Source organism: Rhinopithecus roxellana, chromosome 19 (genome assembly GCF_007565055.1).
Source record: "Rhinopithecus roxellana isolate Shanxi Qingling chromosome 19, ASM756505v1, whole genome shotgun sequence".
NCBI lineage: Eukaryota > Metazoa > Chordata > Mammalia > Primates > Cercopithecidae > Rhinopithecus > Rhinopithecus roxellana.
Genome location: NC_044567.1, coordinates 71872863 through 71884802, shown reverse-complemented (window position 1 = coordinate 71884802; position 11940 = coordinate 71872863). Strand labels below are relative to the sequence as shown.

General features: G+C 52.5%; 1 protein-coding gene across 3 annotated transcripts; it reads left to right on the top strand.

Annotated features, from left to right (window-relative positions):
- Positions 1–3931: 3931 nt before the first annotated feature.
- Positions 3932–5609, top strand: PPY (pancreatic polypeptide). 3 transcript variants are annotated; one of them, XM_010353933.2, is made up of 4 exons: positions 3932–3987; positions 4773–4963; positions 5197–5268; positions 5459–5607. In XM_010353933.2, exons 2-4 carry the CDS (start codon positions 4773–4775, stop codon positions 5481–5483), a joined length of 288 nt encoding a protein of 95 aa, XP_010352235.1. In that variant the 5' UTR covers positions 3932–3987; the 3' UTR covers positions 5484–5607. The 3 variants fall into 3 exon arrangements, with proteins under 3 accessions (XP_010352235.1, XP_010352234.1, XP_030779309.1); XM_010353932.1 differs by having other exon boundaries at positions 3957–3987; positions 5167–5268; positions 5459–5560; XM_030923449.1 differs by lacking the exon at positions 3932–3987 and adding an exon at positions 4166–4241 and having other exon boundaries at positions 5459–5609.
- Positions 5610–11940: the final 6331 nt, after the last annotated feature.

The following is an 11940-nucleotide window of genomic DNA, read 5'->3' as shown; positions in this document are numbered from 1 at the left end:
AGCGATTCTCCTGTCTCGCCCTCCCGAGTAGCTGGGACTACAGGCGTGTGCCACCACACCCGGCTGATTTTTTTAATTTTTAGTAGAGACGGGGTTTCACCATGTTGGCCAGGATGGTCTTGATCTACTGACCTTGTGATCCGCCCACCTCCGCCCCCCAAAGTGCTAGGATTACAGGCGTGAGCCACCGTGCCTGGTGAATTGGTGCTTTCTTTAAGCAGGGCTCTGTGGCAAGCACTATGGGAACATTACCGAAAAGAGGTCCTGACCCAGACCCCAAAAGAGGGTTCTTGGGGCTCACGCAAGAAAGAATTCAGGGTGATTCCGCAGAGTAGAGTGAAAGTAAGTTTATTAGATAAGGAAACAAGGGCCAGGTGCAGTGACTCACACCTGTAATCCCAGCACTTTGGGAGGTCAAGGCAGGAGGATCATTTGAGCTTGGTCAAAAAAGTGAGCCCCCACCTCTACAAAATCAATCGATAAATAAAAGGAAAGTAAAGAAACAAAGAATGGCTACTCCATAGGCAGAGCAGCCCCCAGGGCTGCTGTCTGGCTATTTTTAATGGTTATGTCTTGATCATATACTAATAAACAAGGGGTGGATTATTCGTGAGTTTTCCAGAGAAGTGGGGATTTCCCAGAACTGAGGGTTCCGCCTCCTTTTAGACCATGGAGGGTAACTTTCAGATGTTGCCATGGCATTTCTAAACTGTCTGGTGCTGGTGGGAGCATCTCTTAGCATGCTAATGTATTATAATTAGTGTATAACGATCAGTGAGGCCAGGCACAGTGGCTCACACCTGTAATCCCAGCACTTTGGGAGGCTGATGGGGGCAGATCATTTGAGGTCAGGAGTTCGAGACCAGCCTCACCAACATGGTGAAAGCCCATCTCTGCTGAAAAAGAAAAAAAGAAAAATCAGTGAGGGCAATCAGCAGTCACTTTGATCACTCTCTTGGTTTTTGCGTGTTCTTACCAACTTCTTTACCTCATTCTATCAGCAGGGTCTTGTGACCTGTATCTTGTGCCGGCCTCCTATCTTGTCCTGTGACTAAAAATGCCTAACCTCCTGGGAATGCAGCCCAGCAGGTCGCAGCCTCATTTTACCCAGCCCCTATTCAAGATGGAGTCGCTCTGGTTCAAACGCCTCTGACAGGAACACATGAAGATGAGTGAGAACCATTGCTGTGTTCTAGACATAGTGATGTAGTTAAACTTTGCGTCCCCACCAAATCTCATCTAAATTGTAATCCCCATAGTCCTCATGTGTCAAGGGAGAGACCAGGTGGAGGTCATTGAATCATGCGGGCAGTTTTCCCCATGCTGTTCTTGTGATAGTGAGTGAGTCACCACGAGAGCTGATGATTTTATAAGTTGCTCTTCTCCCCTTTGATCAGCACTTCTCCTTCCTGCCGCCTTGTGAGAAAGATACCTTGCTTCCCCTTTGCCTTCTGCCATGATTGTAAGTTTCCTGAGGCCTCCCCAGCCATGCTGAACTGTGAGTCAATTAAACCTCTTTCCTTTATAAATTACCCAATCTCGGGTAGTTCTTTTTGTTTTTTGTGTGTTTTTTGAGATGGAGTCTCACTCTGTTGCCCAGGCTGGAGTGTAGTGGCATGATCTCGGTTCACTGCAACTTCCGCCTCCCCAGTTCAAGTGATTCTCCTGCCTCAGCCTCCCAAGTGGCTGGAATTACAGGTAGGCGCCACCATGCCCGGCCAATTTTTGTGTTTTTAGTAGTGATGGAATTTCACCATGTTGGCCAAGCTGGTCTTGAACTCCTGACCTCAGGTGATCCGCCCGCCTCAGCCTCCCAAAGTGCTGGGATTACAGGTGTGGGCCACTGCGCCTGGCCTCGGACAGTTCTTTTCAAAGCAGTATGAAAATGAACACACATGGCCATGTAGTGTAGACAGCACATCTACTACCACTTCCTCCTGGATTGTCACCACATCCCTGAGAGGACCCAGAAGAGGAATCTGTTGTTTGCATAGGAGAAAAATGAAAGCTACAGTTTGGTTGACATTTGTGGACTACTTGTTATTTCTTAGGCACTTAGGTTTACCTCTGCGACAGGACAGAACTACAAGTGGCCCTGGCATCTGAGTCAATCCCTAGATCCACTGTCCGTCAGGTGGGGCTGGGTCACCACATGAGTAGCAGCCAGAACAGGTCCCTCCAAGGCCATGGTCCTGGGGGAGCTCAGACCTTTTAACTAGGGTTGGAGCCTGGCGCCCTCTGGCGGCAATAGCTGCAACCTCTACCTGCCAAACCCAAGGCCAGCATGAGACCAGTCACCAGCTCACACCCTTGTTTTGCAAGCAGAAAACCTCAGTCCAGAGAAAGGCCCGGGCTTGCTGAGACAGAACGACTTTCATATTTGCCTTGTGGAATGTAAGTTGTCTGGTGAAGCATTATTGCTCTTCTTGTTAACAAAAATCAAAATTGGGAGGGTTAAGGCAGAACACTGATGTTTGCTGAGCCTTCCTTTATTCTCCGTATCTTGAGATGGGCATGATGAGCTCATTTTACAGAGAGGAAAAGTGAAGCTCAGAGAGGTTCAATCAATTACTTTCCCAGGCTCACACAGCCAGCCAATGGCAGAGCCAGGATTTGGTCCCAGGTCTGTCTGACTCTAACCCCACCCTGCCAGATCCCTGGAGTTTCACCTCCAGTCCCCTCTTCCCCAACAGTCCCCCCACCCCCCAACTTCTTGGTGTACTGATCTGGGACAGCAGAACCATCAGCAGTCATAAGTCCTTAGCTCCGTACTCCGTGTCACCGTGTCATTCAGACACAGCCAGTTACCACTCCTTGGCCTAAGCTGGGGAGGGAGACTGGGGGTTGGGAAGAGATGCTGGGCAGGGGAGATTCAGGGGCTTCTGGTGGGGATGGATTAGTGGGGTTGAGAATCTAAGCCAGAATTTGGGACCTCGGTAGCTATGAGATCTTGAGCAAGCATCTTTACCTCTGTGAGCCTCAGGTTTCTCAGCCAAAAAGTGGGAAATTCTACCAATACTTTGACAGTCCAGGTTTGGAGTTAGATTTTGGCGTTAGATTTTGTTTCAAACCCTGAATCTCCCACTGACTGGCTGTGTGGTTTGGAGCCAGTGATTTGACATCTCTGAGCAGATTTCACATCTGGAATCTGTAAAATAGGTTGTTGTGGGGATTTAGTGAGGTGACTGAGCTGGAAGCACTTTGGAAAATGTGAGGCTTTACAAATGATGCTGGTTTTTAGCACTTCCCTGGAATGGGGGCTCTGAGATGGGGAGGGAAATGGCTATGGGAAACTGGCACCCCCTCAACCTTTCCCCTGAACCCAAGCACATGAGTTCTCATTCTGCATCCTATGCACCCACCAAATGGGTTTCTCCAAGCCTGGTACCCCACTCCTTTCCACCTTGCCTGAGGACCTGAGGTGCCTTCCCTCTTCCCACCTTGTTCTAGTTGCAAGCTTCAGAGGATGGCCTGAGTTTCCATTCTTCATCCTGGAGGCTCCAGCTGCAGCCTCAATCTTCCAGCTGCAGCTTCAATCTTCTGCCCCGAGGGAATCTGTTGGATGATTTGGGTTGATCCTTGGGAGGCAGGAGAGCTAGTTCCAAGGCCTGTGACCAAAACCTTTCAGTCATTCTGAAGTTCCAGAACCCCATCTTTCTTGAACCAAGCCTGCTCTGGTGCCCAAAGGGAAGGAGTGTCAGTGATGGGGGCCCACAGGAGACTTTTCCTGTGGTCCAGTTTTGTCTGTTATGCTGCTGGTCTGGCACCCACAGCACTGCCCTGTCCTCCTCCCATCTCTGGCCTCAGATACTGACAATATCGGGAGACAGTTGGAGGAGGGGCGAGGGCTGTGGAGCGAGAGAAGCTGACAGGAGGCGGGGACTCTGGGGGGCTGAGGGCTATAAAGCGGCCCAGCCGAGGGCAGGGGCCCATCCGGCCTGAGGCAGGTGCTTGTTTGGTCTAGTACCCATTTACTCTGGACTCCAGGTAAGTGGGCTCAGCCTGCCTGGGGCTCTGGGGGGCCTCCCCCAGGCTGGGGCCTCGGATCGAGAGGGCTCTCGGATCCCCCAGGCTGGGGCCTCGGATCGAGGTGTTTCGCAGGCCCAGGGGCCTTGGGAGGCCTAAGGTCCTGCTTGGGTCTTGCTGTCTGCATCTGGACAGACCTGTCACGCTAGAAGACAGCATGTATATGTGCACACTCGTGTGCATGGCCGTGAACCGGAATGTGTGACTGTGACCTTGTGAGTGACTGGGGTCCCTGTGTGAGTGCCTTTGCTGGTCTGTGCAGGACGACATGGGCAACAGCATCTTCTCCAGGACCCACATCTGTGTCTCTATCGCAGGGTGGAGGGCCAGACCCACAAGGTCATGGATTTCTGTCCTTGGCTTCCTGAGTTCATTCTGTGTCCCCCACCCTGTGGGTGACCTGGCATGGCCTTATTCCCACTAGCTGCTGCCTCCTTGGAGCCATGAGGCCCTGGATGTCATGAGTCCCATGTCTCCAGGACTCATGTCCCCATTTTCTCTGCTATGCTTTTCTAACTTGCAAGGCGCTGGCTTGCTGGGCTGCTCACAGGACAGGCTGTCCGCGCCTTGAGAGCAGTGTCTAGGAGGTGGAGTGGTGAGCTTGGAGTGGCCCTTTGCTCTGCCCCCTTGTCCCCAGGCTTGGAGAAATGGATGATGGGCTAAGGGGCTGGGTAGATGGACCCTGCTTCCTGGGCACAGGAAATCTGCAGCCCGGGCTCTCCACCTCCCCTCTGCTTGCTCCTCAGATGGCTGCCACACGCCTCTGCCTCTCCTTGCTGCTCCTGTCCACCTGTGTGGCTCTGTTACTACAGCCACTGCTGGGTGCTCAGGGAGCCCCGCTGGAGCCAGTGTACCCAGGGGACAATGCCACGCCAGAGCAGATGGCCCAGTATGCGGCTGATCTCCGTAGATACATCAACATGCTGACCAGGCCTAGGTGTGTGCCACAGTCGGGGAGAGAGATCCAGCCCCTGGGACCCTGAGCCCACTCCACATTCCTGGCCACACCCTATCCCCAGCCCCAGCCCCTTCCAGGCCTGCTCTTGGGCATCTGTGCTGAACAGGCCTAGGCCAATGTGCCCTGGGAGAGATGGTGCCTACAGGCAGATATGAAACAGGTGGGCTGGCACCTGGGCACAGTGCTTGTGCCTGCTGCCTCTTCCCTCCCAGGTATGGGAAGAGACACAAAGAGGACACGCTGGCCTTCTCGGAGTGGGGGTCCCCGCGTGCTGCTGCCCCCAGGTGAGTTTGACTCCCTGCCCTGTCTGTCCAACTCCCTGGGGCTGAAATAGGGGTGGTGGGACTGAATCAGGGTTTGGAAAGGTGTAGTGGGGAGTGGAAGAGGGAGAACAGGAACCCAGAGCCAGCCTGAGGCCTCCTGAGGGCACGAGGCCTACGCCCTACACTGCCATGTTCTGCTCCGTCCTCACAGGGAGCTCAGCCCGCTGGACTTGTAATGCTACCTTCTGTCTCCTGCGACTCCATGAGCAGTGCCAGCCCAGCTCTCCCTTCTGCACCCTTGGCTCTGGCCAAAGCTTGCTCCCTGCTCCCGCACAGGCTCAATAAAGCAAGTCAAAGCCACAGCCTGTCCTGTGTCTCTGTGGACCCCTGGTGGGGGCAGCAGGAAGCGCCAAATGCATGGGAGGAAAGAGGAGGGCAGGGCAGAGGAAAAGGGGATCATCCAGAACATTGGTGGGGTCATCAGAGCCGCTCAGCTCATCCTCTCCCTTTCACAGAGGGACAAGTCGTGGCCCGAGGAAAGCAGGGACTCCTCTGAGCAGATGGTCCTTCATGGTCCTTCAGCAAGTCTGTGAAGTGGCAGTCTTGAATCTTCCCAGTTCAGCACCCATAGATCTTCCCGACATGGCCCGATGACAACCCTTCCCTAAGTGCACCCCTCACCAGTGCCTTACTGCAGCCTAGGCAGCAGAAGCACCAAAAATTATACTAAAGCATCCTTGGCATGGGGGCAGGGGCACAGCCCAGCCTGGAAGAACGATTCTGGTGCTACAGCAGTCATGGCTGCATCCAGGGGCCTGAGCTGCCATCCAGAAATTTGGAGAGAATGGGCTGCCCCGTGAGGTAGTGAAATGCTGGGCACAGGAGGTATTCAAGCTACTGTGGAAGGGGAGGAGGCTGGATTCACTGAGAGTTCCAGCCAATCGAATCGAATCTGTAGATTGCACACTCCAGCCCTGTGAGGGCGAGGACCTGGATCCCGCCCCAGGGAGCACTGCCCAGAGTCCCAGAGAGCACCCATCTCTTCCTGGCCTTTTTCAGGCACCCTGAATAGGTGGGGACAGTGTGCGCATGCATGCGTGTGTACATGCGTGTGTGTAAAGGGGAGAAGTCAGGGAACCAGAATGTGTCCGGTTCCTAGAATGGCTTCTCCTGCCTCCCCCACATGCTTGCCCTGAAGGGATGGGGTTTGGGTTTGGAAGATGAGGTGTCCGCTTTTCTGGGCTTAGCACCTTGCACAGAAATGGAAATAGCACCACAATTGTGTTTCTCTTCAAGTCCTACTCCATCTGGTGTGTGCAAATGACCTGGAAGTAGAACCAGGTCCTAAAAGGCAAAGAGCTTCTAGAGGATGCAGCTGCTTGGCTCAGATTAATTTTTTGTTTGTTTTTGGAGACAGGGTCTTGCTCTGTCACCCAGGCTGGAGTATAGTGACATGATCACAGCTCACCATAGCCCTGACCTCCTGGCCTCAAGCGATCCTTCTGTCTCAGCCTCCCAAGTAGCTAGAACTATAGGCACATGCCACCACACCCAGCTAATTTTATTTTTGTAGAGACAGGGTCTTGCTATGTTGCCCAGTGTGGTCTCAAACTCCTGGGTTCAAGCGATCTGCTCACCTTGGCCTCCCAAAATGCTGGGATTGCAGGTGTGAGCCACTGTGCCCGGCCTTTGGTTGATTCTTAAATCAAAGGGATGTCTGGATAGAGAGATGGTTTTGCAAGAGAACGGTTTGAGTCTGGGAGAGGGAGTCTGAAGTCCCAGCATTTTCTCTGGCAGCTTAAGGGTATGGGTGGTGAATGGGGAGAGGAGTGGATACTTCTTAGGGCCAGGGGTTCACACCCTGGAGACACACCTGGATGTGAGGGTAGGATCAGGGCAGGGGGCTCTTTCCCCACTAGGTCTCTCTGATGGCCATGGGAGCCCCCAGAAGAGAGAGCCACCCTCACACTCAGCTTCTCAGGGACAGGCCCCGGCCAGGCTCCACCCTTTCTCCTGCTCTGCTCACTCCCGAAGGACTTAGAAGTCCAGGAGGCAAAGACGGCCCCCTATAATCTGCATGCTGAGGGGCAAAGGCACCTCTTCTTGTTCCTGTGCCAACTCTGACAGCCCAAGCTGGGCTGTTTGGTAGAAATTTGAGCCAGGTGGGAGTTGGGGTGTGTCTAGCTGAAGCCCCTCCTTTGAGGTTTCTTCTCTCACCTCTGCTCTCCCTCTGGGTTAGAGCCCTCCCACACTGGTGCCATCTGTGCAGGACTAGCAGGGCAATAAGTGTCTTCTCCAGGACCTGTATCTGTGTCTCTACCATGGGGTGGAGGGCCAGACTCACAGGGCCATGTATGGGTGACGTGGAGGAAGGCGGATGGGTTACCAGAGGAGGACCCCCAACAGCTGAGGTCTTTTTCTCCAACAGCAGAAACTCCAGAGTCCCCCTTCCCCTCTGATGGACTGGTCCCTCCCTGACCCCAGGCCCACAGAAGTCACTGAAGCAACAGAAATTTGTCTTTATTGTTTCCACTGAGGGGATGAGGAGGGGTTGAGGCCCCTCTCAATATAAAGGGGTTGGTGGGCAGAGAGGCGTCTGGAGGCCAAGGCCCAGCCTGGAGAAAGAAGCTCCCCCACCGGGGCGCTGTGTCTCCCTGAATGCTCTCCCCCAGGAGCTTCCTCTCGCTATCACTCAAGCTTCCCCCAGTCCCGAGGCCCCTGGCTCGGTGCCGAGCGTCCAGGCTGTCCTACCTGGGGCCTCGGGAGGACATCGGTGGTCGGGGTTCCGAGGTATTCAGCCACTGGGGGTTCGTGGTGGTCCATGGAGGGTATTTCGTGCCTTTCGATGGGGAGGTGTTCGTGGCGTTCGCAGTTTTCTTGTGGTTTTTAGATTTCTTCGGGCTGGGAACAAGTCTTTGCAGTCATGAGGCTGCTCCCCGAGCCCAGCTCGGGCCGCGATGTGCGTGGGGGTGCCTGGTGGTGTCCGTGTCCCGCCCCCCGCGCCCCCCCACCCCTCCACCTCCCGCTTTCCTCCCTACCTCACGCCCTCCGCCGGCCCACCTGCTGTTGAAGAGCTTCCCCATGTACTTCTTGAAGGAGCCTAAGTTCAGCCAACTGGCGGCCCTGGGCTGTGGCACTTGCAGCTCCTCGCCCAGGGCGCCCTCGGGCGGCAGCAGCAGCGACACGAGGCCCGCTATGGCCAGAGCGAATACGCAACGCAGAGCCGGCGTCTGGAGGGGGCGGGGCAGACAGAGCCGCGGGCGGTCACGTGATGCGAGGACTGGGGTCAGCGCGGCGCCCGGACCGGAGCTTGCAGGTGTTCCGCGCGGTGGGCAGGCTGGGGTGCAGGGGTGCTGAGACCGAGGGACGTGTCTATTTCTGGGACACACACCAGTGCACAGACGCCATAAAGAACATCCTGGTGCCCGGAGCACCTGGACATGCCCCGTGATGCAGGCGGAGCATCGAGGTGCTGTGGCTCACGCCTGGAATCCCAGCACTTTGGGAAGCCGAGGCGGGCGGATCACCTGAGGTCAGGAGTTGAAGACCAGCCTGGCCAAAGTGGCGAAATCCTGTCTTTACTAAAAATGCAAAAATTAGCCAGGCGTGGTGGTGGGCGCCTGTAATCCCAGCTACTGGGGGGCTGAGGCAGGAGAATTGCTGAAACCCGGGAGGTGGAGATTTTAGTGAGCTGAGATTAGGCCACTGTACCCCAGTCTGCCCAACAGAGCCAGACTTCTTCTAAAAAAAAAAGGCCGGGCGCGGTGGCTCGAGCCTGTAATCCCAGCACTTTGGGAGGCCGAGATGGGCGGATCACGAGGTCAGGAGATCGAGACCATCCTGGCGAACACGGTGAAACCTCGTCTCTACTAAAAAAAATACAAAAAACTAGCCGGGCGAGGTGGCGGGCGCCTGTAGCCCCAGCTACTCGGGAGGCTGAGGAAGGAAAATGGCATAAACCCGGGAGGTGGAGCTTGCAGTGAGCTGAGATCGCGCCACTGCACTCCAGCCTGGGCGACAGAGCGAGACTCCGTCTCAAAAACAAACAAACAAACAAACAAACAAAAACAAAAACAAAAACAAAAAAACAGAAAAGGAAAGAAAAAGAAAAAAAAAAATGAACAGGGAGACACACCCTAAGGTGGATGCATGAGGATGGCATAAAGCCATTGGTCAGCTCCCTAACCTCACCGACCTCTCTCCCGCAAACTCCTTGCTTGTCCACCTCTTTTCTCCCTGCTGTTCCTGCAAAATGACAGTCACTCTGTTCTCTGTCTGGAAGACTCTTCCTCCAGACATCCTCATGGGCCAGCTCTGTCTCCCCTTGTAAGCATTAGCTAACTCCTTGCTTGTCCACCTCTTTTCTCCCTGCTGTTCCTGCAAAATGACAGTCACTCTGTTCTCTGCCTGGAAGACTCTTCCTCCAGACATCCTCATGGGCCAGCTCTGTCTCCCCTTGTAAGCATTAGCTCAAAATCCACCTTTTAAATGGGTCCTACCCTGCACCCCTATTTAAAATTGCAACCCTGTTGGGCGCAGTGGGATTACATGCCTGTAATCCCAGCACTTTGGGAGGACAAGGTGGGAGGACTGCTTGAGCCCGTGAGTTGGAGACTAGCTTGGGCAAAAGACAGGCAGCCCGTCTCTACAATTTAAAAAATAAATAAATAACATAATATTGCAACCCAACCCCTCATCTTTCTGTATCTTTTTCTCGCTCTGTTTTTGCACTGTTTTTTCTTTTCTTTTTCTTTTCTTTTCTTTTCTTTTCTTTTCTTTATTTCTTTTTTTTTTTTAAAGACAAGGCCTCCTTTTGCTTTCCAGGCTGGAATATAGTGTCAGGATCATAGCTCACTACAGCCTCAAACTCCTGGGCTCAGGCCATCCTTTTGCTTTGGCCTCCCAAGTAGCTAGGTCTACAGGTGCATACAACCATGCCCAGCTAAATTTTAATTTTTTGTAGAAATGGAGTCTTGCTATGTAGCCCAGGCTGGTCTCAAACTCCTGGCCTCATGAGATCCTCCCGCCTCATCTCCCAGAGTTCTGGGATTACAGGTATGAGCTACCACACCCGGCCTGCACTTTCTAACTTACTATATTCTATACTTACTATATTCTATACTGACTATATTCTATACTGACTATATTCTATACTGACTATATTCTATACTGACTATTCTATACTGACTATACTGACTATACTCTATACTGACTATACTCTATACTGACTATACTCTATACTGAGTATATTCTATACTGACTGTATTCTATACTGACTGTATTCTATACTGACTGTATTCTATACTGAGTATATTCTATACTGACTGTATTCTATACTGACTGTATTCTATACTGACTGTATTCTATACTGACTGTATTCTATACTGAGTATATTCTATACTGACTGTATTCTATACTGACTGTATTCTATACTGACTGTATTCTATACTGACTGTATTCTATACTGAGTATATTCTATACTGACTGTATTCTATACTGACTGTATTCTATACTGACTGTATTCTATACTGACTGTATTCTATACTGAGTATATTCTATACTGACTGTATTCGTATAACTGACTTATTCTATACTGACTGTATTCCTATACTGACTGTATTCTATACTGACTGTATTCTATACTGACTGTATTCTATACTGACTGTATTCTATACTGACTGTATTCTATACTGACTGTATTCTATACTGACTGTATTCTATACTGACTGTATTCTATACTGACTGTATTCTATACTTACTATATTTGTTGTCTGAGTCCCTTCCCAGCAGCATATCCTCCCTCAATGTAAGCATCATTAATTACAGCTGGGCTCTTCGCCTATTTTGTCTATTGATGGATTACAAGCACCTAGAACAGTGCCTGGCACTTAGTAGATACTCAATAGTACATATTAAATGAATGACTGACAGTTACACAGAGGAAAGCCAGTCTGAGGATTCACACACCCAATGCACAGAGAATTTTGTGCCTGCAACACACAATGATTTACAGACTATGGTGCCCATAAACATGATGCACACCCCCAGAGCTCCTAAGCCCCTCAGCCCTCTTTTAACCAGGAACTCCCCTCATCACCATCACCCCCAAGCAGGAATAAGAAGCCCTAGGAGCTATCCTGGCCCTCAGAATGGCAGAAGAGGCTGCCCTGGCCTATCTCCTTCATGCCCTTAGTGGGCCTGAGGAGGGGCCCTTGGTGCCAGGCCCTATCCCCAAGCTCCTAGAGAATACAGCTGATGAGGGCCCAGACTTGGCCACCAGACATTACCATGGTGCTGGGCAGGTGCAGAGGAGCTCAGCAGAGTGTCACTGGCCAGGACCTGAGGCCCTTTATATTCCTAAGCATCCATGCCCCCTTTCCCTCTGAGGCTCCATTCACAGCATAGCCTTCTTTTCCTCCCCGTGTCATGACCTGAAAGTCCGGAACAGAGAGAAGGTGGGGGTGGAAGCACATGGGCTACCAGCTGTTCTGACCAGGTCACAGTCCCTGCCGGGGGCCCAGAAGTGTGGGTGGCAGAGGCAGGGAGGCCTGGGGTGTCAGGTAACTTTTTGCTCCAAGTACACAGATCCCAGGGAGAAACTGGCTCTGGGGTTGAGAGGGGGCTGTGCTTTTCCCAGGGGTTACTGTCAGGGTTTGGAAGGGGGTTATGCTGAGACCAGATTCCCCTCCCCAT

What these genes read in the sequence shown, in the direction of transcription:
- PPY (XM_010353932.1), top strand. Translation starts at nt 4,773, where the DNA reads ATGGCTGCCACACGCCTCTGCCTCTCCTTGCTGCTCCTGTCCACCTGT. An exon ending in AACATGCTGACCAGGCCTAG is followed by an intron (nt 4,964 to 5,166) that starts GTGTGTGCCACA and finishes ACCTGGGCACAG; the next exon opens with TGCTTGTGCCTGCTGCCTCT. An exon ending in CCGCGTGCTGCTGCCCCCAG is followed by an intron (nt 5,269 to 5,458) that starts GTGAGTTTGACT and finishes CCGTCCTCACAG; the next exon opens with GGAGCTCAGCCCGCTGGACT.